The 26,280-nt window shown below is 40.4% G+C and overlaps 1 protein-coding gene across 10 annotated transcripts in view; it reads right to left on the bottom strand.

The window, feature by feature from the left end:
• The window catches only part of SLC4A7 (solute carrier family 4 member 7), a 160,741-nt gene that overhangs the window by 57,428 nt on the left and 77,033 nt on the right, over positions 1-26,280 (bottom strand). For all 10 annotated transcript variants that reach the window (XR_005224001.2, XM_043540905.1, XM_037890402.2 and 7 more), the window contains 4 exons: positions 25,535-25,616; positions 7,381-7,524; positions 3,953-4,091; positions 1,671-1,831 (listed from right to left, as the gene is read on the bottom strand). Coding sequence is in view for 9 of the 10 variants with exons in the window: in XM_043540905.1 (XP_043396840.1) it covers positions 1,671-1,831; positions 3,953-4,091; positions 7,381-7,524; positions 25,535-25,616 (526 nt within the window). In the remaining variant the exon portion in view is untranslated. The remainder of the gene's footprint in view (positions 1-1,670; positions 1,832-3,952; positions 4,092-7,380; positions 7,525-25,534; positions 25,617-26,280) is intronic.

The following is a 26,280-nucleotide window of genomic DNA, read 5'->3' as shown; positions in this document are numbered from 1 at the left end:
AACTGCACTGCAATTACAGATCTGCAAACAGGAACAACCCTCACTCTGATCTACATACTGTACACACACCACATGCACACAAAATAGTTTATAAGCCAAAGTTATCCCCCATCCTTTGGCTTTATTCTTAATATATGTAATGAAGTCCTGAGACAGGACTGTATTTAGAAACATAAAATTTAGTTTGAGGTGGTTGTTGTTAGGGTTTCTCTTGGTAAGATGTCCTGCCCCTCCCTACAGCTCTGCAGCCTCAGAGAGATCCTCAGCCTTTCATACTTTTGAATAGGAACCAATGAGACCCACTAAATCTGTCTGCAAGATGAGAAAACAGAACAGTTTTACACCTCCACAACAAGTCAAAGACTGATATCCAGTCACTGAGACCCTGCCCTGGAACTGGAAAATAGACCTGTGTGTCCAAATATTGATAGTATTATGCATGTCTTTCAATATCTTCTAGCTCAGCTTCTTTCAGTATTTACGAACTTTTTAAAAACATGACAAATACTGAAGATGACTTGGAAAGTTCTTTTGCGCTAACATCACTGACAAATATAATCTGACAAAACAAAATCTGTAGGTTTTATTTTCTTCAAAAGTGTGTACTAAATGCTCCCACTAAATAAGCTAAGAAAAGAACTCAATACAAGGAGCTAAAGAGTAAAATTTTCAGAAGCTCCTAAGTCACTTAGGAGATTTTTGAGAATTCTACTGAAAACCCTTTGTCCCTCCCTCTTTTGGTACCCCATGATCCTGCTGGTCAGCAATAGGACCACTATGAGTCACACAAATGCATCACTCAGTGAAATCACAGATACCAGGAAAATGGAATGAAACTAGCCCAAAGGATCTTAAAATAAAAGCCACTTGCTATTCTAAGTGTATATATATATATACACAAAACGTTTCGAAAGCTGCTTTTACATACTCAGAATTAATTAGAGACCATTGAGGACATTCAACATGCTAAGTTAAATAACATAAGTTTTGTTTCAGCTCACCTCTTACTATTGATAAAGTGAAAGTTTAAATCAAGCTGTGCAACAATGAACTGCACTAATAGCAATAGCTAACATCAGCTGAATAGTCCTTAATAGTTTACAGCACAGTACAAATTACCCCTCAAGTATCCTGATACATATTTACATTTCACCTGTAGAGACAAGAAGATGCATTTGTTGTCCAACCAAAGATTAGAACAAAGACAATTTAGGGTATGTCTAAACAGAAAGAAAAACCCGCGGCTGGCCCATGCCTGCTGACTCGGGCTCGTGGGGCTTAAGTTGCAGAGCTGTTTCATTGTTGTGTATATTTCCTGGCTTGGGCTGGAGCCTGGGCTCTAGGACCCTGTGAGGTGAAAGGGACCGATAGCTTGGGCTCCAGCCTGAGCCTGGAAGTCTACACAGCAACGAAACAGCCCCACAGTCCAAACCCCATGAGCCAAACTTGACTGGCATGGGCCAGCCACAGGTGTCTAGTTACTGTGTAGACATACACAGTATGTCCCAATGGGACTTCTCATGTGAGTGAAGTTTGCAGAAACAAATCTTAAAGACAAAGAAAATTGTAACAGAATATAAAGACTAAATGTAAACTGCTTTCGTGTTTTTAAGTCACAAACTAGTGTAAACTAGCAAAGATTAAGTCTTTCAAAAAACTTTTGTTACAACCTGCTATCTCATCTAGTGTGTTTGCTCTCATGTCCAACATGACTGTCCCATTTAGAATACAGCTTCTCAGTTCAAAGAGACTGTGCAGAGACAGAGTTGCCACATAAGGTTTGCTCCATCGATCACCACCATCTTCAACATCCTCTTCAAATTTTAGCCACCTGAAATATAAATATATATTATGGCATATGTACAGATTACTACTGAAGAGACTTTTTTTTTTCTGTTTGCAGTAGGCTGCAAAACAAAAACTATATCCACCTGCATATATCATCTTTTATTTCTGTCTATACCCCCTTTCAGCCCCTATGCTCCATGCTCAGTCCTTCTACCTTAATGCATCCTCTATCACCCATTCCCATACTTGACTCTGCTTTTTTTCATGCCACTTCTTATGTTTGAAACAACAGCCCAGATCCACAAAAGGATGTAGGTGTCACAACACTGAATACCCCAATGCCTAACTTCTAGGCATGTAGAAAGTCACTGGAACAACAATGGGATCCACATAGCCTGAGTTTGGTGCCTAGTCTCCCCACACAATGTTTGGGGAGAGAGAGGGGCCTAAAATTGGAATTCACAAAAGCCAGCCTGCTAGACAGGAAGCTGCCTAAGCTAGCCAATGGGAAGTAGTTAGAGCACTCACCTGGGATGTGGGAGACCCAGGTTCAATTCCCCGCTCAGCCTGAGGCGAATAAAGGATTTGAACAGGAGTCTCCCATCTCTCAGTACATTAACGATAGAGCTATGGGGTATTCTCATATGGGGCCCCGCAACCTCTCCTGTTGAAGCTTTTTCATTTTGGATAAGCAGTCATGGAGCAGGAGGACTGGACCCTGGGTCTTCCAGTTACCAGATGGGTGCCCTGATGATCACAATATAGAGTGTCTCTCTCTCTCATCTTTCTCTAAAAAGTGAAACTCTTTCAATAGGAGAGACTGTAGAAGACCCACATCAGAATTCCCCGTAGCCCAGCGATTAGGGTCTCCCACATCCTAAGTAAGTGCTCTAACCACTGGGCTAACAGTTATAAGGGAGGTACTACCACCAGCTGAATCCAGAATGGGGCACAATGTGGTAGGCAAACTCAGACCACACCTACTGGATCAAGTCCCACAGTAATGAGAGATGGGGGAATGAATGCTTACGTATTCTGCTTTATGGATCACGCTTGGGTTTGGGTATGACATAGTCAGCCGGGCACCCAGAGGTGGAAACTTAGGTGCTTAAGGAAATTTCACCCTGAGAATTTAGGTGCCAAGTGAGTTTAGATACCTATAGGGTTAAGCAGCAGCTGAGCAGAGGTTTTGTGGATTGCAGCAGCACCTAAATCCAGGTGCCTAAGTACCTTAATCTAGGTGCCTAAGTACCTTTGTGGCCCAACATCTCTCTGCCCAGGTACCAAGCATGATCAACCAAGACAGAGCATTCCCACACTCAGTTAATCTTTTAACTGTATGATTTATATCCATCAAACAGAGATTGTAGGCTTTTGGAGTCAGAAACATGTCGAAAATATTTAGTTTATAAATCACTATTCATATCTATGGTACTATACTAATAAATGATACATAAACTGCAAAGTCAAGCACTCAAAAGTTAGGAAATGCCAGATTTACAGATGCTCATGCAATCTTAGTTCTGCCTCTTGGGTGTCCAAACTGTGCATTGTGGAAAAGATAGTATGTGATCACGTAATTAAAGATATCAGATACAGAAGACTATCACAGTGCATATGCACAAGGAGGGGAAAATTAAGGTTGCACAGGACAACCATAAATCTGGCATATGCTAACTTTCAAGTACTTGACTTTGCAACCTAATTAACATTTTTTTAATGTAGTTTAGTGTGTGTTATTACCTAGCTTGGGGTTCTTTTGTTTCTTGAAAGAAAAATACAGTAAATTAGTATCAATGACTTCCCGTCCTTCCATTTTTGTTTACTTTTTGTCACAGCAAAAACAATACTACGTAACTGGAACATCTGTACTCACTGTTGGTTATACCTATACTGTTTGCAACACTACATTCAATCAACTTTAGGAAATAAAGTCAGCACAGCAACAATAAAGACCTTCAAGAAATTTCCTCCAGAGGTCTGGATATATTTTCAATGAGGGGCCCAGAGAATCAAACTTTCAATTTTCATTGGTGTTAATGTTAATTGGGAGACAAATTTCCTGCTCATTGACTTGAAAATTCTAACCTAAAATTGATTTCTGAGGACAAAGTAAACAAGATCAGTGGAAAAGGTTACATTAACAGATCTATGTTTGGTTCACCTGGCAGTTTCTTTCCATTCATATTCTTCCCCATCCTTGAAGTACAGTTCATCCATTTCAGTGAAGAGATCATGGGGAATGTGTTCTTCATCATCATCCTCAGTACCCAGAATAAACTGCACTCGTTGGGATGGGGTGTCTTGATGGGAAAAAAAAATGGTTTAAAAGGTAATACTTCTATTAAAATGTTAACACCTTGCAATAATTAAAACGTTATCCTCCCTCTCACAGTGGAGCGAGTGTTGGAACATGGAGTGTTGAAAATCTCTCATCAGAAGAAGATGGGAATAGTTTGCCAAATACAGGTTTCCTGTAATGGTTTTCTAAAAACAAAAGGAGGAGGAGGAAAATAAGCTACTTCTATACTCTAGTTAACACACTTGTGGAATTATGGCAAGAGCTTAAAAATATTTAAACTCTTGCCATAATTTCACACCTCAAAACAAACGTCAGCAACAAAACTGGTATGAAAAAAGTCAACACAAACTCAAAGGGCAAGACATCTTAGTCTCATACTTGAAAGCGAAATAGATCACATCTATTTTTTCTCTTCAAAGAGAAGCACAATTCGACAATAGACATTAAAAAGGAAAATAAGCCCCAGACAATAAATCATGGAACTATTATAATGGTTGTCCATTTCAACAGACAGAGGTAAGGCTGCACGTGGGAGAACTTTGGTTGCTTACGTGAAAATTTTCCCTTCTTTGAAAGGGTAAGTCCACAGAGGCTCAGTGTGGGTCATCACCAGTCTGCAGCTCTAGGGGGCAAAATCAAAGCTGACTGGAAGGCTGGGGACTAGTCCCACCCTTCTGGAGACCCCCCTTAGTTTCAAGATGCTGCCAAAACTAGCCCCTCTGGACCATAAAACAAAAAAAATAAATCTCTCATCCTGCACCTTGCAAAAATAATATTCAACATGAGGTGAACAAGAAAAGTTTAACCACAAGGTAAACAGATCTGCCTTTTTCAGGGAGGGCCAGATTTGCGGACCTCTCTCTTCAATGAAAAGAAAATTTTCAGGTAAGCAATCACAAATTCTCCCATCCTCTCTCAGGGTTATGTCCACAGATCTTCAGTGCAGGATTTTCTCAAAGTGACAAAATTCCTAGGGAAGGAACAAAATGTCACAGAGAAAGGATTGGGAACTTACTCAGAATAGTCCTTTCTCAAAAAGCTGACCAAGTGCTTCACTGATGCTACTTAGAATCAAACACATTGAAACCCAGGGTTGAGAGTTCAATCGTTGAGGGGGCCATTTAAGGATCTGGGGCAAAAATTGGGGATTGGTCCTGCTTTGAGCAGGGGGTTGGACTAGATGATCTCCTGAGGTCCCTTCCAATCTGGATATTCTATGATTCCATGATACAAGTACAGAGGCAATATTCATACCTTCAAATACAAATACAAAAATGATACACACATACAGACAGCATAATCATAACCAGCAAATTACAACCTTTCCATAGACACCTTATTTGACCTCCTTTGTACAAGATTTAGTGGAACTACACGGACCCTCGCTAGAACACGGGGTTCGGGATCCATGCGTGGTATCGCATTAAAGTGGGGGCCGTGTTACCATGGTTCCCAATTTAAATATTTAAATTTGTGTCCATCGCTGCAACCGCGCTACATGCGAATCCGTGCTCTAGCGATGTGCGCTCTAGTGAGGGTCCGCTCTATCGGACCTTGGTTGCAACAATAATCTATACGGTCACAGTTCATGTCAATAACATCACACTCATTGACTGATATAACCATTAAAATCTGCCGATTTACAACTAAATAGAGCCATTATAATAGATTTGGTATATCTTTTTGCTACCTAGGATGATACACTATAACTATATAGATCTATTTAAGCAATTATATAGCTTAGTATTTTTATTAATTTTACATTTTAGTACATTAGAAAATGGTGAAAAATATATTGCTTATTTACTAGATAGTTAACTTCTGGTTCATGACTTGTGTCAAGCTGCATTAGGATGGTAATGAGAATTTAATTAAACACACAGAAGTTAGATTTTTTTTTCCCTTGATTCATTCTTTACATAGAAAAGCAGTCTTTAACTCAAAGTTTTTTGAGAGAGTCATGGATTCAGCATATTTATTTTTTATTTAAATGTTTTAAAAATTATAAGACGTTTAATACAAAATATGCTACGGCCTAAATTCAGATTTCATTTTAAACAGATTTTTAAAAAGAAAAAAATCATTAAAAAAATCAAATTTAAATAAAAAAATCCATAGTTTTTTTTAAATAAAGGTTTTTTTTTAATCCACCTTGGTTTGGTGCCTCTATCTGCAACCCACAAGGAAGCGGAAGAGAAGGAGGTGAGAACTCCGCAAAGGAGTGGCTGCTGATGCGGGCTTTAGGGACGCAGGCATGATCCTCCATCTGGCGCTCTACCCTTCTGGCTTCACTCCCCTCATGGAGATGAGGAGGAAACTGCTTGTTCCATACCCAGTTCTTTTCTCGTCATGCCTACCTCTTTTCCTGCTGAAGCAACCCCATCCAGCTTGGGCATCAGAGCTGGCCTATTCAATCTTGCTTGGCTCCCTTTCCTGCCCAGATTGGGCTACAAGGTTCTACCCACAGAGCTTGCTGAGCTCCCTAACAGGGCATTCAATATAATTGGGGGAAAGGAGAAAAAGCAGGAGACACAGGCCTTTCCTTTTGGCTCTGATGTTTCCTCATCCTAGCTCTCTCTTAGAAGCCTGAAGTGGCAAACTCTTCAAAAGAGAGGTGGAGCAGAAGGAACAATCTCCACCAAAGTCAAATTTGGCCCTGGATCAGGGATTAGAGAAACTGGGTCAAACTGTTAGTCTAACATTTTTAAATTAAGTTTGGAATTTCCTTCAGAAAAACTCTGCAGCAGGAAATTTGGATTCAGCCACTGGCCACTTTGGGGGCAGAAAAAACTTCAGGAGGTGGGACATTCCCTTGCTTTTGGTTACTCTCAGGTCACCCCAAGCAGCAGACAGGCTGAAGTACTCACTCTAATACATCTGTGGACAATACAGCACAATGTGGCTTCCAGCACACTACTGGTGGCATTGAATGATGCAACAAGGAAGAACAACACAAGATCACAAAACCTAAAGAGGACTCTTGACATGTAAACAATCTATAGATTTTTATGACAAAAAGGACCATTAGAATCATATAGTCTGACTTCCTGTATACCAGAGGAAATAGATCTTCACCCAGAGATACCTATACAGAGCCAAATAACTTGTGATTTAAATAGAGCACAGCCACAAAACCTCTGCCCGCTATTAACAGTAATTACCCTTAAATTGATCCCAGATATTTTCATAGTGAAGAAAACAGAGCGAGGTTTAATAATCTAGATTAGCTATTGTTTGGGGGTTTTTCTTTAAACAACATGAAAAAGCCCCATAAGGCAGAATTTTCTTACCATATGATGGAGATTCTCGCCCATCTTCTCTATCAGTTTCTTTCTCTTTTCTTCTTCTGTGATGCCTATGTCCACGATGCCTATGACGTCGACGGCCCTCCTTTCCAAATGGGACATGTACACCAATGTACACAGCTCTGTGGCCTATCAATTAAGTATAAAAGGGAGCAATAAAAATGTAAGAAGAACTATCCTACCCAGCCTTACAATACTATGTCAAAAACCCAAGAAACATACAAATACATAGAATCTTTATGTCAGTAACACCACTCTTCATTTTCCTTCTGTCTGTTGCAGGGCTCAAAGAATCGGTGACTTAGAATCTTCCCCAGAATGGGTCACATATAGCAGTCTCTGCTCTTTCTTGCCATAATACAGAAGATCCAGTTACAGAACACATCAGCCTTTCATGTCAGAAAACTCAATCTTGATTGTCAACATTGGGATGCAGTGCTTTACACAGCTGAGATCACTGTGCAATATGCCAGTGGTGGGGCAGAAAAGTCAGAGAACGTCATGGTGCCCTCATTTTGCCAGTTGGGATGCATCACACTTGAATCCTGGCCACAACACTCCTGAGGCAGGGCTAGTGCAAGGACTGTTGGCAATGTTCCTGAACAGGCATACTGAGAGCACTTCACCAGGTATCTATTTTCCCACTCAAGATACACTGTACAAAAGGTGGTTCCATCCACTACTCAGATTTTGTAGTTAATCTTCTCTGATTCTGTCAATGCCCTGGAATTCTGAGCCCCATTTACAGTATAGCATTGGTGGTCTAACTTTCAGAAGTATCATTTAAATTAGTTACCTAAATATGGTTTTGGGAGACTAACTTTAGGCAGCCAGGTTTGACAATATCCTGCAATATCAAACAGTCAATACAAAAACTACTTTTTCTTATTCCAAAAACTTAATGAAATTTAAATAAAGTATCCTCAAATCAAAGCATATTGGCCTTAAAAGGAATGAGGAAGCAAAGGAGGAAAAAAATAAATGCACTGCTATAGCATTCATTGCCAATAGCAAGTTATTTTCAAACAACTGGAAATTTTTCTTCATCTTTTCTCTTTTCCTGACTCAAAGCCCTACATATCAAGACAATACAGGCAGCCTTGACGAAAGATGGAACTCTAAAAAATGTTATGAATACACTCTTGATATGAGACTATAATGGAATATTAGCCATATGTAACAATATTTTGAACTCCTTTTGAAACAATCTAATGAAAATAGTAAAATGTAGCTAAACGCATGGGTGTTCACACAATGTTTCAGGTCTTACTATAAAAGGTACTTCAGATGATTGCCTTTACAACAGAAACAGGAAGTGATTATTCTGTTTTTGAAGATATGTAAACTCAGCAGATTAGCAGGAGCTAAAAAAGTGCTATAAATATCAAATCCATTGTAAAAAAAATCTGAAGACAAACATTTTTAATCTTTTCTTTTTACATGTTCTTATTTTACAGGAACACACCACCTTTGAGCTACAAAAACTAGGGACTGAGAGCCATACATGGAGATTTTCACTGTGCTATAGCAGTGTCCACACAGTGAGTTACCACATGACAAAGTGATGCACGGTAGATTCACATCTTAGCTTGCCACGCAGTAACTCATTGTATACACAAGCTGGAAGTCTAGAAACCAGGAAAAAGGTGTTGGTCTGCCTTTTAAACCCTGGAGCATTAGTTATAGACTATTCAGCAGATTATTTTATGGGTACACGCTATTAAGATCATCCACTATTTTTCCTACATCCAGTAGGATTTATCTTCTATGTTCTACACCCACTGCAGCCTTCTAAACTGCAGTCACAATCACTGAGCACAGGCATCGAAGTGTGCAAATATCTATTCATATACACAAATGCAGGGATTTGAACATGCAAACAGGCACCTGCAGAAAATGAAATTCTAAACACATGAAGTTTATTCAGAATGACTGAAGTGTCAGCTGGCTCTGATGGGAAAATAACTATTGGCAACATAATGAGGCAACAAATTTGCTTTCATGTGGATGTATTAATGCAGCTTGATACAACATGGCTCATATGTAAAGTCATTATGAAAACTTTTAGTTTACATTTTTAAACAGTATATACTGATCCTATGATTGTGAGCTGGCCCTCTTCTGTGTCAAAGTTAAAAAGACAACAGAACTAATAAAGTAAAATTTATTATTGCTTTATGCTTTTAGTTCAGTTGTCTTTTTTTTAAAAAAAAAAAAAAACCTTTGACACAGGAGATGGCCAGCACACAAACATAGGATCAGTGTATACTATTTAAAAATGTAAACTAAAGTTTTCATAATGACATTACATATGAGCCATATTAATGCATCCATGTGAAAGCAAATTTGTTGCCTCAGCTAGTGGCTTTTTATATACACAAAAAAAATCATTTGTCCTGATGCTGGTAATAATGATTGTATTAATTTAAAATATCTTGTTCATTTCATTGAAGAGGTTTGTGTGCATTTGCACTTTCCTTGGAAGAATATTTTTAAAAAGGTTTAAAAAATATTTAAAGACATAGAGTAAAAGGCTTTTAAATGTGTGGCTCCCAAATATTGCCAGCCACAATAAAAAACAAAATATTTAACTATCAACCAGTCCCATTTTTCTAAAGATTTTTTCCCACCCAAACAAATTATTTCAGTACTGTCATATTGAATATTTGTAGCAGCATGATAACTTTAATGATAGCATAATGTGTTGCCATAAAACTTATAGGCAGAGCTGGTTGGAAAGTGAGCTTTAAAGAAAATTTAAACTTTTGGATGTAAAGTATTGGGGGGAGGGGGTTAATATGAAAAAAAATTTGAGAGGAACAGATACTTTCTACTATAATTTTCATTTAGATGAAAAAACCTAATTTTCCTTCAAAAAAAAGTTTCTATGAAAAAATTTCAAACAGCCCTAGTTACGGGGCAGGCTTTGTCCTTTAGCCATTGCCTTCAGAAGAGGGCAGTGCTGGGCTACCCAAGAGCTCTCCAGTGCTGGGGGAAATGCTCAGGCCATCTGGAGTAAATAACTACACTACCTTTGGCTACATCTACACTTGGAGCTAGAGGTGCAATTCCCAGCTCGCGTGGACACATTCACTCTAGCTTTCATTTAGCTAGCATGCTAAAAATAATAGCGTAGCTACGGTAGCATGGGAAGTGGTGGCACAGGTTAACCACCCCGAGTAATTACTCACAGGGCCCAGGCAGGTCTGTAGTCTGGATAGCTAACCCATCCCACCGCTCACCGCTGTCTGTGCCACTACAGCCTCACTACTGTTTTTAGAGTGCTAGCTCAATGAGAGCTAGCAAGAGTACGTTTACGCAAGATGGAAATCACAGCCCTAGCTCCAAGTATAGATGCAGCCTGTGTGTGGAAGCTACTAGCAGTATGCACTGTCTATTCTGTAGGCTGGTGCAGAAATGGGGCTGGTCAATGGCCACCTTCTCCCATACCCTTTGGGAAGATGCACACAGAGCAAGCAGTCCTTATGTTTCACTGATAGCCATTCTACCTGGCTCTTTTGGGATAGACACAAAGAGGAGAAACCAAAAAGCAGCAGTGTTGGCTAAATACAACATCCAAAGGCATACGGCTATGGGGCTTTTACAAGACTGAGTTGTATGGCCAATGACTGCCCTGCACCTTTAAGCAGGGGGGTGTTTGGCAGGCCGGCCACATGAAGGCAACCGTGCTTTATGGCTGGATGGGGGGAGGAAAGGAAGAGCGAGATGAAAAGTGCTGCAATAGGGTCAGCAGGGTTGCTGACTCATCCCTTAGGAATGCAGGGTTTAAAAGGGGCAGCCCTGGACCTGAAGCCTCCCTTTTACATGAAGCAGTACAAAGCAGGATCCATCCTCCCTACCCTTCATGTGGTAAAATACCAGGTTTGGTCAAGACCTGCTGTGGGCATTACGCTAGCCACCCCTTTTTAGGGGGCTGGGAAAGAATTTTTTCCCTTACCACCATATTGGCTTGGGTGCAGTTGGGGTTTTTTCACCTTCCCCACAGTGAGTTCAGTTAGTGCTCTGTTCATGCATGGCATGAAGGGCAGGAGGCTATATGTCGCAACTCATTATTTAAGTGTCGAGTGGATGTCCAGTGCAGGTACTCCATAGGAAACGTATACAGTGACCAGATAAATGGCTTGGAAAAGGACTTTAAAAGAGGTATTCATTAAAGGAATGAATGGGGGCAGTTGGGGACTCCTATGATTGGTACGGCAGGGAGCCAACACCCCATTCCTATAGCCCACCTTAACCCTCCCACGAGGGGGGTGGATGATAAAGTCCTGGCAATGGATTTGCTGGAGGGACATGGATGGAAAAAGTGGGGGAGCTGGTAAAAGCTGGGGTTACCTGCACTGTACAATTTTATCTGCCGGGTAGTCCCAGACATCTAATAATAAAGTTGAGGCCTGATTAAACCCATGTCAAGTGTTTCCTGGCCTCCTTTCGGTATAGCCAGACAAAAGAACTCCTTCATGTCATAATGATAATGAAGTTGATTATTGCAACCAGCAACCCAAAGTCTTTAGAAAGACTGTTTTATGAATAAATGAAGTGACTTCTTCTTAGCAAAAAAAAAAAAAAGTCCATTACATATACAGAAGGCACTCTTCTATTCTTTAGAAAATATGTTGCTTATTTTATTTACTACAAAATCTTTCTAAGAACCTGCTGCAAGTATGTTCAAACTCAGAAGTCTGTTAAAGCCTCAAAGTAAAGCAAAGTGATTCAGTGAGTTCAGTTCTAGGTAGAGAACAGCACTGAGAAAACTGTTTAAAAAATATGTAGACAGCTGATTATATCAAGTAGCATCCTACTCCCAGCTTCTTCCCTACCCAAAGATAAATGGAGAATGATTAAAGATGAAAAGGTAAAGTTTCATTGCATGTGATAAACTCAGTTTCCAACAAGAAAAAAAACTGGTTGCTCAGTATTATCTCCTCCAACCAATTGAATAAGGAGGGACACACTTATCTCCATCTCCTCAAAGAGATGTTGGAAAGTAATTTATTACAACAGCTCAGAAGGGGGAGAAATAGGAGTAACTGTGAAGAATTTAAGAGTCTGAAGTTAAATTACTTGCATGAATACATTCACCTATAGGCAATTACAAATTTAAAACCAACAGTTCGGGTAGGAGTACAAAGATATAATTGAATTATTATATGACCTTCAAACCTCCACTCATACATACACCTGTACACAGTATTGCTGATCCCATCCAAGCTTGTTATGGAATTAGCTTAAACCAATAATCAACAGAATTAGTAGAGCGCATGACACTAAATTTAGTATACAAAACTCCAGAGATAATTGTTCATTTTAATCTAACATGACTTTATCCAAGCTTAGATGCTGAAATCTTCCAGTCTTACGGTCATTATTAGAATGAATCAATTCAAACATATTTCAGAAGTTTGCTAAATGTTATCACATGCTTCTCATAGGCTAAAAAAAAATCAGTTTGCATAAAATAAAAATCTCACAGTTCAATTACTAATACATACATAACACAAAAGTCATGGCAAAAAAATAAACTAATCTATTTGTGGTGTTGTCCAAAGCCACTAGCAGAGAAAAACAAAGTTGTAACAGAAAATATGTGCTTTCCTCGAACAATTAGTTTGATAACTAAGAGCTTTACACATCGCATATTAGGCCCATATACCCTGATACTAAAAAAGTTAGCATGGTATGGTTAAAAAAAATAGGCAGTTTTACACTGAAGTTGGTATATATACAAAAAGAAATATTACCATTAAAAGCACTTAGCAGTATGAAAGAACAGTATTATAAGGCTGATTTTGAACTAATGTAGTATTTTATATGATGTACATTTATTTAAGAAACTAGATGAATATTCAACTCAACTAACACAGTACTCCCCAAAATAGCCGATGGATCCCCTAGGGAGGTACTACACTAGTCTAGAGAGGCACAGAGTAGGCACAAGTTGGAGTCAGGGTAAGGAAAGCTGCAGGCCCTCGGATGCACTCCAACTCACCACTACAAATACGCTGGCATGGGAAGTTTTTGAAACCTACCTTTCACTTCATGCTCTTTCACTGGTGGTCCCCAGTACATCTAATCACAGGAGAAGCTCACACATGCGGGACGACTACAGGCTCACCAACCTAGGCTTTGGGGCACTTATCTGACAACACAACTTTGAGCAGCTAGAAGGAACAGACAGGGGATGCAGCAAAAAACTACAACAAAAGTGAATAAAAACGGGGGGAAAGAGTCAAAAACAAGGAGAGAAAGGAAACTAGATGGAGACAGAATAAGAAGATAGGCAAAAAAGTGGACAGAAAAGTAAATACTGAGCTCCAAGTACAGATGTCCAATTTTTTCCTGCAACAGTAGCATTGGGAAAGGTGATCTCATGCCATGAAACTCTAGTCATAAAACTGAGTTTTAAGTCTTACATAAGAACAGCCATACTGGGTTAGAGCAATGGTCCATCTAGCCCAATATGCTGTCTTCTGACAGCAGCCAATGGCAGGTGCTCCACATGGAATCAACAGAAAGGCAATCACTGAATGATCCATCCTGTCATCCACTCCCAGCCTCTAGCGATCAGAGACTAGGGACACCCAGACCATGGGGTTGTATCCCTGACCATCTTGGCTAATAACCATTGTTGGACCTATCCTTCACAAACTTATCTAATTTCTTTTTGGAACCCTGTTATACTTTTGGCCTTCACATCATCCTATGACAGAGACTTCCACAGGTCAACTGTGTATTGCGTGAAGAAATACTTCCTCTTTTGTTTGGTTTTAAATCTGCTGCCTATTAATATCATTGCACTTTGGCTGGGGTCCTACAGGTCAGCATTTTCAACCTCTGTTTGTGGCCAAATAACTTGAGTAATTGTTAAAGGTATGTTTTGGTGTATTAAGTTACAGCCAGTTCTCTTTCACAATAGGTATGACTTGTATTTATTGGCCAAAGGTTTCAATATTATAAAAAGACAAGTATATCAGCCACTTTAGCCAAAAAAAGCTTTTCAAGCTTCTCATGTCTCAATTACTGCAACATCCTTCTCTTTGGCCTTGACAAATGTAATCTTGTCCCAAACAAATCCATTCAGAATGCTGCTGCTAAGATCATTTTCCTAGCCCATCGCTTTAACCATTCCATACCTCTCTTTGCATCCCTCCACTCGCTCCTCCTCTATTGTATACAACCTGAGCTGTTTGTATCCACTTTCAAGGCCTTTCACAGTCAATCCTCAACCTCACCTACCCTTTCTCATTCCACTATTGAGCTGTTGATACTTGCCTCTGATCATCCACTTTTTAAAATGTTCATACAAGCATCTTCATACTTTCTCCCATGCTGCCACTTCATACTTTCTCCCATTCCTCCCACAGGCTTGGGGGGACCTCCCTGTAAACATCCGCAAAGCTACCTCATTATTCACCTTCAAATCCTTACTTAAAACTCTCCTTTGCAGGGATGCCTATAAAGAACATGACAACAGTTAGGCAGCTGGTGTGCTAAGACTACTGCTTATCATGACTATCTCTCATTGTTTCCTTGTACTTCCGCTGGTCTCTCTCTATCCATCGGTTGCCTCTTGTCTTATACGTAGATTGTGAACTCCTTGGAGCAGGGACCTTCTTTTCTTTCTTTCTTTGTACAGTGCCTAGTACAATGTGCTATGACTTGCCCATGACTAGGCCTTCTACGCACTATGTTAATAGCAGTAATTTACCTTAAAACAACTCTGAAAGATTTTCATCTCTCTCAAGCATAGCTTCTACCTCATGGTTTTATTTTGCATTAAATCTTTTGGCTTTAATCTGCAGTACTTAAAGGAGTTGTTTATTTGTTTTTAAGTTTTAAAATCAACTTTGCCTTAAGAATTACTAAGAGCCACTGACTGTGATATAGCTGGCATGGAAATTTCCCAAAATGGATTTTTGGAGACTGGTATAAGTTGTCATCTGCCACAGATATGCTCGTGCAATGATTCTAATAGGAGTTCAACATCTCAACTAACTTATTTTCTCTCTATGCCTACACTGTAGTGAGTCAGGCTTTGTTTCTTGTAATAGAATAAACTTCCTTGCTCTTAAAACATCTTAACTCAAAGATGGTGTTCAGTTCAGCACAGGTTTGACTTCTAGCTCTATACAAACAGTAGTGACAGATGTTAAGGAAACGTTTATTCTGTCTCTATTCATCTCCTGTCCTGTTAAAAGAATCTTCTGCTTGGAAAAAAGATTGTTTAGGAGCAGGCCTCCTATCTTAAAATTAATTAGAGAAAGGAAAGGAAGAAGTACTTATAAGTTCGTGTTTGCAGGTCAAATTCACTGAAGTATAAAACTAACAACTACAACCCAGAAACAGAATGTAATTTTATGTGAACTGAAATAATTGCAACAAGTCCCTTCTCTCCACTTTAGAAGTGTATTTTCCTCTCCAAACAAGGGACTTTTTTATTAACTGGAATGAAGTATCACATGAATTCCTGTATATTATGCAGGACTGGTTTTTACAAGTGAAAGGAGTGCAATGAAAGTATGTTTATACCTTTTTATCTAGCCAAGGATTCCATTTTCAAAGTGTTTGTAGCATTTATAGCCCCAATCTGTGTACCAGTTCTTTAGGCTACGTCTACACTACAAGCTAAGGGTGCAATTCCCAGCAATAGACAAAAGTGATCTGCCACTCTCTATCATGTTACACAGGTCACCAGCTATTGATACAGTTAGTCACAGTTTTTGATATTCCAAACTGTTCCTTAGCTGTTGAGCTCGTTCCTTAACGACAGGGTTCTCAAGGTCAGGAAGAGCACTTTTTATTATCATGGAGAAGTCTCCCCTATAGAGTGTTGCAAAAATTTATTTTGAAAATCAGGGAACACAACATGTACAAAAGATTTCTAGGGCTTATAAAAAAGGGCATGAACTGACACAACCAGAATACTGACTGACATTTGCCTTGATGGCTACGTTACTTTTGATCCTCTCGAGATTTCTCCTAGTTAGGGATCTGGAAAACTTGTTTTTCTTAATTTTAAATGAGGAAGAGTTTGCTTCAGCTCACTTCTAATAAGACTACATTTGCTAGAAGTTCAAAACATGGAATTTTAGCCAATCTGAGTAATATAAAACTTTGTTTTTCAAGGGCTGAGATCACCTCATGAGATAGTTCTGAAATTTAGCAGTAACTATGGATAACTCTCTGAAATATGGAGTTCCAATATTACACTGATGTGACAATCATATCTGGAAAATCCATCCTTTAGCATTAATCCTGTCAGTCATTTATGCCTTAGTCAATTTAGTATCAGCATTCAGGTTCTGCCTAAGCTAGCTCCCACTGACTCCTTGGGCTTCCTTGAATATTGTAGTTAAGGTTGGCTAACACTTCCTATTATAAGACCCTGTACTGAAACTACTTATAAAACTTTTAAAACTCTGCCAAAATTTAGCCATTTAGGATGAAGTTTTCCATGCAGGATGCGTGCCTCAGCCTGAATTTTTAAATTCTTACAACTGTGTAGTTAGAAGCTCTAGCATCTCCATGCTTTGGAGTAAGGACTTGAAATCTGGCAGAGGACCAGCCTACTGTCAGATGTGCTTTGACATTCCCATGTAAAAAATTCCGTATTTGGTCAAGTTATAAACATTTCTTTAAAAAAAAAAAAAAAAAAAAAAAAAACTCTGTTCACACGTAACAGTCCCCTGGGTGCAACCTGAACTGCTGTGTCCCCTAACCATCTAGCCTGAGGTGCCTTTTACAATGCTTCAGAAAAAACACTCCTGGCCTGCTCATGCACAGCCACTAGCACAAACATCACTCCCAGATGTTTACATGAATACTGTCCTGGCCATTCATGAACAGGGCGACACCCGCATATCCCTCAGTCCCAGGCTTGCCCCCCAGAAATGTGCGTGCGTCTTGTACTGTTCAGTAGCCCACTGGACTGTACAAGCTCATAATTAGCTCATCATTTCAACACAGGGAAATGAATATGCACCAGACTTATTGTCTCAAGTGGAGGCTTCCCATAGACTTCAAACACACACACTAGTTTAGATAAAACAGTAAAACAAGTTTATTAAATAGAGAAAGATAGATTTTAAGTGATTATAAGTCATAAGGCATAAAAATCAGAGTTGGTTACAAAAGAAAAAAATAAACATGCACGTTAAATTCCTAAACTTTACCAAGGGCTAATAAGCAAAAAAGGCTTCTCTTGCCCAAAAGCAGTCCTTGACCCCTCTGTGGTTCCAAAAGCTTCCTTTGTTCTTTCTAACTTAAGCAGAGATGGGAGCAAGGGGGGAAAGAGGTGATGAGTAGGTCATTGTCCCTCCTTTTTATACTTTGACCCTTTGTACTGGAAAAGTCTTTGCTGGGTCATGGGGTCAGGAAAATCTATGGCACAGGTGAGCTAACAACTGCCCTTAAGGTGAACTGTAAATTTCTTTCTTACAACCCTGCTGTTGGTGAATCTCCAATTAAGCAGGTAATGCCTGTTAGCACCTAACTTCACATGCCAGCGTGCCTTTATCTTTGAGAAAATGGTGTGAGGGCTTTACTGAAATATGCTGTAGCTCTGAGTAACAATCATATAATAAATCTCATAGCTCCATATACAATGTTGATACACACATTTTTAACAGGACAATGATGGTCAGTAGATTATGAGTTTCAAATGATACCTTACAAGGCATACGTTGTACAAAATATAACGAAAATATAAAGTGGTGAATCTGGGGTACAGGTTGTCACATGGGGTACTGTGTGTTACAATATATACTCAGACTTCAACCGTGGCTGCTAAATTCTTTGAAAATACCATCTGTCCTGGGCATATCCAACCCAGTGCTACAAGGCTTGAGCAGGACTGTTCCTGCAATCGCTGCTGCCTAGGGGCACTGTGGTGCTGGGAACTGGAACTGAGAGTGGGAAGACTGAGAACACATGAGACACAAAGCTACTCTGGCACCCTGGAGGAAGTCACCTGATTCAGATGCTTAGAGCTGAGGAACTGGGGGGTGGGGTAGGTAGAAGGAGTAGACTAAGATAATAAGCCTTTGGAGGAAGGGACTGGGGAAGGATGACACTTGTACTGGCTGGACAAGGCCGGGGAGGAAATGGAATGGCGGGGGGGTGGAGAAGCCAGATTAGAGAAGGAATTTGGGTGAGGGAGAATAAAAGATTGGAACTATCTGAGCAAGGAGACTGAGTGTCATGGAGTGAATGGGACAAGGAACCTCAATAAACAGACTGGGACTGGGTAAGGAGCCTGGAGAGAAAGACAGAGGCTGGGCAAGGAGAGCAGAACCGGGACAAGAAGAGAAAAAGCACATGGAGACTTTGACAAGGAGCCAGAAAGATGGGGGAATGGTACTGAAAAGAGACAGGACTAGCACATGGACAATCCAGAGAGGACACAGGCAGTGGTAAATGACTCTAGCCACCCTTAAGTCATACCCTCTCAAGAACATAGAACTGAACCCAAGATTCCTGACCCGCAACTTTCCTCTGCTCTTAGCAAGCATTTGTGAAACCCACTGGCAAATTGTGTCATTTCCCCTCTAGTGGCAGGTTCACATAGGATAAACTGCTACCAACATCACTATCATCTTCGGTGAAATAGCAGAGGTGGTGTAGTGGATATAAAGGTTCCAACCTTGCTGATGACCCACGTAGGGGACAGCATGATTGCCTATGCCATTATATGTTTTTTCCAGGGTGGGGTTTGGGTTGTTTGTTTTTTTTGTTTTTTTTTAAGGTTAGGAAGTTATACATTGACAAAAAAGAAAACTACATTAAGAAGTACGTAAGTTAAAGCAAAGCACTAAAAGGAAATGCCAAAACTAAGGTGATCTGTGCAACCTTAACTCAGCCCCTCAAGTTGTATGTACTGATAATGTCTTTAGTTACATTATCACATACTATTTTTTCCATGGAAATCTTGTTTCATTCAGTGCAGAGGATGGGCCATGTGCATGGGATTAATCAGGGCTGTGTAGTGAAGGCGGCTGTTGTCTGCAGTACCCCTGACTCATTTGATGGAGAAGTTTGAAGGTGTATAACTAATGAGGCAGGGGATTGCAGGAAGAAGAGGGATGGTCTCATGGTTAAAGCAGTGAGCGCTGCCCTGGAGACTTGATTTCTATCCCTGAAACAGAGTTCCTATGTGATTCTAAGCAAGTCCCTTAAAACAAACTTTTCACAGGTGGCCACTACCTGGTCCTGAGCATTCAGAGCTCCAGTTGAAGTCAATGGGAGTTGTGCTTTAAAAATATGAAGTGCTAAGTACTCTGAAAAATGAGTCCCTAGGTGCCTCAAATTGGGCATCCACAGTTAGTGGATACTTTTGACCTTACTCTGTGCCTTAGTTCTCCATCTGTAAAATTGGAGTTAGTGCCACTCCCTAATTTCACATGGGTGTTGTGAAAATTTCACATGGGTGTTGTGAAAATAAAGTTGATAATGTTTGTGAAGCACTCAGCTGCTACAAGTGCCATAGAAAGCCCATGAGGAAATTATTAATTCTGACTTCAGAGCAGAATTTGAATAGGAGGATATGAAGATCAGACAAAAATATTGAATAGCTGCTCACTAAGTGAGCACTGGCCATTCTGTACATTAAAAGAGGCAGAGCTCAAGTGGGGAAAAATAGCGTGCAATCATGTAATTCAAGACTATCATAATGCATACATACAAGCATGCCTTATTTCTAACTTTCATTAACTTTTAAGTCCTTGATTTTGCAACCTTAAAAGTTTTAAACTATTTTTTGTCTGTAATTTATACAGACGCTAAAAAGGTTGCTAAGCATAGCTATCAGTCTCATTTGCTTTAAGTGTGAAGAATTCTAATTTGCACAGGCTGCTAGTATGATCATAGATACAAATCAATGTTTTGCTGAAGTTCTACAAAACTCTTAATCTAGGCCCAAAACACCTGAGTGATCATAGTGTCTCCAGGCAAGTCAAGCTCAGCCACATTGCTGTTCTTCTCTATTTCATGGGAACTGGGCCTGTGGCCAGGCCTTCTCAGTTCAGAGATCTTCATGCATAGAGCCTTCTCTTAGAGATGTCTGCCAGAGTTCCTCAGGGGTCATCCTCAAGAATTACTGTAAGACCTCAGGTTTCAGAGTAGCAGCCGTGTTAGTCTGTATTTGCAAAAAGAAAAGGAGTACTAGTGGCACCTTAGAGACTAACCAATTTATTTGAGGATAAGCTTTTGTGAGCTACAGCTAAGAAGTGGGGGTTTTTTACCCACTAAAGCTTATGCCCAAATAAATCTGTCAGTCTTTAAGGTGCCACCGGACTCCTCGTTATGTGAATGTAAATCCCCTATCTTATTTGCCTTCTTACTTTGTTTGCTTTCGCTTAGGGAACCTTGATTTCTTTCTCTGTGACTCATAAGATCTCTGTGATGAGTATTGAGGTATGTACTGTGATGACCGGGGCTGAACGGCAGCTGAGGGCTGTATTTTTATCTTGTAGGCTAGCATGTATATCCCTAGGGAATGAAGGGTCACCCGAGAATCCTTCAAATGTGTGAAGGGATGCACCTTTTTGGCAAACAGCTTCGTTCCCTCAAAGGGAAGGTCCTCCACCATGGTTTGGATCTCTTTAGAGAAGTCGGACAACTGTAGCCACTAAGCCCTTCTCATAACACAACCATGGAAATTGAATGTGCCGCCATGTCTGCCACATCTAATTCAAACTGGAGAGGCTTTTTCACCAAATGGCCCTCATTAATTGTGGCCATAAACTGGTCTCTGTGGGAGTCTGGGATCTGATCAATAAAGGAGCCTAGCTTAACATTGTTCTGGTAGTCATATTTGGCCAATAAGGCCTGGTAATTAGCCAACCAGAACTGAAGAGTGGCTGATTAATATACTTTTCTGCCAAACAGGTCCAAGCATTTTTCGGTCATATGGGGTGGATTTAAACTGGTATTTGCAAGTCCCTAGAATTAACCATATCCACAATGATAGAATTTAGAGGTGGGTGGGAAATAAAACTCATTTTGTGCAGGAGAAGGGCATGGAATTTTTAGTCTGCCCACTTGCATGTCAGCGGGATGGACGCAGGAGTCTGCCATATAACTCTGGCAAGATCCAATAGTGCCTCATTAACTGGAAGAACATCCATCAGTTTGTGGTAAGGCTCAGTCACTTCGTTCAGCTGTATTTGCAGGGCATCTGCCACTCTCTGAGCTAAGTCCTGGAATTATTTAAAATCATCCACTATGGATAGTGGAGAGGGCATCACCACCTCATCAGGTTAGGATGATGAGAGATGAGCTTGAGGGGTGCCTTCCCTTTCTGCCTCAACTTCAACTTCCTCCCCCAGTTGCTTAGGAGGTTCTGAACTCTTTGATGCCGCAGCTGAAAGAGGGTGCGTCCTTGCCACACTAGGGGCCTGGGAGGCTTGTTGCCTTTGAGCCTGCCTGGGGCCCCAGTACAGCCATTGAGAATATGTGGCTGGCAGTCGTATCATGGTTGCCCAAACCATAGAGATTGAGGGGCGGGATGACGTAAGCCTGGTATCCATAATGAAACTGGGACCCATATGGCGGGTAGGATGAGTGGTGGGAACCTATGTCCTCTCACTCACTATCTAACTCTGGTCTGATGAGAAGAAAGGTGGTGCATGGCATGGATATCTCATGGAGTCTAATGCTCTGGGAGAACTCGGCACCGGAACCCTGGTACTGAGTAGTGGCGAGTAAAGCACGTTGGACACCAAGAGATCAGTTGCGCAGTGGAAGTCCGATGGTGCGGACAACGTTAGTGCCACTGGTTGTTGGTGCCAAGAGGCCTGTACTGACTGAGTCAGAGATGTGGACCTAGTCATATGGCCCGTTGGTGCCACGCACATTTGGGTTTGTGCCAGTGACAGCATCAACATAGCCTTCCCCAGGGCAAATCTTCCATGCTTTTCATGCCCCCCGCGGTACTGGTACTTCTTTGCCAATGCCCATCGGGTCTTTGAACAGACTGATTTGCTCTGTTGGCTCAGTACCACGCCTGCCCTCTAGATGGCTTCAGTGCTGTTGGTACCAATGACACCGATGGAGCCAGAAATAATTTCTGGCTCGATCAGGGCTAATTACGAGGACTCTCAGACCTTTTCTTAGCTGTCTTGAATGAGTGACTCATCTCCTTGGGATCTCTCGCCTTCAACATAGAAGGTTGCGGTGATAGCTCTCATCAGGACTCTGGGAGCTGAAGGGCTGATTCCAGGAGCAGGAGTTTAAGCATTAACTCTGTCCTTCCTGGATCTGCTTTTAACTGCTGTCACCAACCACACTTCTTTGGATTGTGCTTTTTCCCCCAGGCAACGAACGCACTGCAAATGTCCATCTCTCACTGGGATGGATTCTTTTCAGCTATGGCACTTTTTGAAGCCTGAAAAGCCAAGCATACCCTTGTCCAGCTGGGTCGCGCTCTCTCACCCCCCACACCGGGGTTGGCAGGAGGCAACCATTTTCTACTCCCCCCCCCCCCGCCACTTTTCTTTTTTTGGCACTGGGCAATTAAAAACAAACAAGGTACTAAAAGAAAAAGGTTGCAAGGGAAGCTAAAATTTGCAAAATTATAGGGAGTTAACAATTCACAAACGGACAGCTCTTAGCTCAGGCTCTAATCAGGGGTGGCTGAGAAGGAACTGAGGAGGAAATGCCTACTCACACTGGCTAGCCTCATGGCAGGCCGGAGCCATGAGTTCGTGGGAGGGACAGACTGCTATTGAAATTCTCCAATCCACACTGTGGGAGGCGCACACACCTACAGTGGAGCACCCATAGGGACACTACTCCAAAAAACACACTTATTTTATTGAGGTAGCGCACAACAGCACCAGTTAGGAGGAGGGTATTATTGTGCTAGGTATATATTGCACATATATTGCATCGGTCTCAAAAATCTTGTAAAGATAAAACTTGGCTTTTGATTTTGCCATTATGTTGTTTAACCCCAGTCTGAGCAGATCTAGGACACTGTAGTAAAATGTTTGTGTCCTGTGTGAGCACTAGTGCGTACACAATTGCTACCACTTGTGAATTGTACCAGTGGATATTCTTTAAAATATTAGTATAGACATTGTTACAGAATGCATAAACTGTTTTAGCAACTTTCTAACCTGAACATTGCTATCACTTAAAAGATGCCAATGTGGTTTACTCAGTCACCGTATACAAGCCATCCATATCTGCTTCCCCACTTCATCCAAGACCTCATTTTCTATTGCTTTTTCTCTCCGTGAGCATCTTATCACAGAGTAACAAAACTAATATCAAGCTGCATACAAATCTGTGGTATCAAGAGCACTGAGTAACCTACAGTGTAGAAGACACTGTGCTGACACCACAGAATAAGTATCAGCCCCACAGACTTTACTTTGTTTAAGCCTCCTTCAGTGCTTAAATATCAAAATGAAAGGGGTCTCAGAGGGCACTAGCAGTAACCTGTGTACACAAAAGCACTGGATGCTTGTTGAGAGAGAGAGAGATGAAGGCTATAATACAGCAAGTATATTATAAGTGAATTAACACTTTTCTGGAGAAGTTCCAAATTCCTTGAACTCCATACTTGGCCCCTCAGTAAGCAGGAAAAATAGTTGGTACAGGAAGAACAAAGAAATAGTAACAGAATTTAAAACATTTATTTTCGGGATGTTCTTTACTTGCATTAAGGATAGTACTTATTATAGCTACAGAAAGAAATTTCTCCAGCAAGACAAAGTAATGAAAGATTTAATACCCAATATTTTCTAAGGGTGTTGCCCATTTACCACTGACAATTCCACTGACGCCCATTTAATATTTTACCACATTAAACTATAGGAATTTACTCATCTCCCTAATCCACTGTAGTTGATCAATGTCTGCAGGTTCACCTGAGTTTAAAGTAAAAACAGCTGGCATCCAAAGAAACTCTTGCTGCTGAGTTTTTACACTTGCAGAAAGCAGGCCTTCTGTAAATTGTGCACTGAATAGGTCATACTAGTAGTTATTTACAGATATTTTCTCCTCTCCCACATTAAGGAAGCTGCTTGTCAGAAGAAAACCCTCTTGAAGATTTTTCAATGTCAAAGTAAAACATATGTAGCTTCTCTCCCCATTCCACCTTTTAAAATAATTTATTTGCTTTCAGATATTTAAGTAGTTTGAAAAAAAAGAAACCTAGCCATGTATATTGAGATGCAGCATATCTCCATCTAGATGTGAAGATTTAGTCAGCTGCCATTTACTTACACCTGACAATACGTTATATAAAAAAAAAAAAAAAAGATAAAGCTTTAAAGGTAATCCTTGTGATTTTGCAGTTTTCAAAATTCGCTTCAATCCCGTCCCCTCTTCCACAAGGAAGGAAAACCTGCTCCAAGATATAGGACTATACTCAGTGTTGTGAGGGGGACTGCTCTATCCCTGCTCAGCCCTTTTGTCTTTGGCCTACCACAGCATTGCTGTGATCACTGAACATTACTGTCCCTATTGAAGGCTAGAAGTCTTGCTCCACGTTGGCCTGAACTCTGCCCCATTAAATTTTTTTTGCCAACTAAGCCAATCACAGAAAGAAAAAGAGCAACTTGAAATCTGTTTCCTCCACAAAGGGTGGTGGCAAGTCAGCTATTCTAGCAGTTCTGCATGAGGCAGTGAAGTAGTAACAAGTGACCCATTCTGGGAAAATACTACTACTTTCACCTCTGTAAGGATCTAAAAGCACCTTGCAAACATTTATTAAGCCTCATAATGCCTTATGAGATGGGCAAGTATTATTCCCGTTTCGCGATGAAGAAAGAATCAGATGTTAAACAATTTTCTAAAGGTCATAGAGTCTGTGGCAGAGGTAAAAAACAGAACCCCGACATCCAAGCTAGCCTAGAGGACTCAATCTAATCAATTATTTCAACACTAAGGCTGTTTTCTTAACCAAAAAAGGTGCAATTTCCAGAAATGTTTTAAATATATGTACTATGGCAGTTGTAAAGAAAGAGTTCCTTTAAAAAAAAATAAAGGAAATTGCTTAGTGCTGCTGTTCATTGCTCTCCATATATGTGCATGTTAATGAGAGCCATGTAGTGCAGTGAAGGGAAATAATATAACTTTACAGCATGAGAGGTCTAAGATTTTAAAAACCACTTACTCTCTAGTTCTTCTTTCTCAAAGTTTGTGTTGACAGTAGAGCTAGTTTTGCCCATATCCACAACAGCTTCTTCATCATGACCCTAAAGAAAGAAAAACACAATATGGATATGATTCACTTTCGATAACCCAACCAGAAATCCAAACTCATTTCTATCATAACAGGTTACACTCATACATACAATTTATAAAGACAGCTGATATCAAATTCCTGCTTCAGAAGTTGTTTTACATCCATTTTCTGATATAATAATAAAATAAAAGAGTCAACTCTTGGAGGAGGAAGAGGAGTTACATGTAGAAATATCTTTTCATTTTCTGTGAAAAAAATCCTTTTACTACTGAAGGAAATTATTCTGCTTGTAGGAAGTATCACTATGATGAAAACTAGGAATCCTATGCATCATTAAAACAACTGAAGTTATCTAGTAGTAAAGGGGAGCTTACAAAACATTTCATTTAGACTGAGAGGACCCATACCCTGTACCTTTTGTACATAAACATTTATCCTTTGGCTGAATGCGTTTCTCGTGACAAAACAAAAATGGATCCAGCTGTCCTGAGAACAGCACAAAAAACTTTAGAGCCCAGTATTGGCGAACGCCACATTAAGTTAAATAGGATAGATTAGGGATGCAGCACAGGTGACTTATTTGTATTATAGTAGCTCCTAGGAGCTCCACTCCGTGATCAGAAGGCCGTTGCACTACGTGCCGTACAAACACAAAACAAGACGACAGTCATTGG

This window comes from Chelonia mydas, chromosome 2 (genome assembly GCF_015237465.2).
Source record: "Chelonia mydas isolate rCheMyd1 chromosome 2, rCheMyd1.pri.v2, whole genome shotgun sequence".
Classification (NCBI taxonomy): Eukaryota; Metazoa; Chordata; order Testudines; family Cheloniidae; genus Chelonia; species Chelonia mydas.
This window is presented reverse-complemented; position numbering and strand designations above follow the sequence as displayed.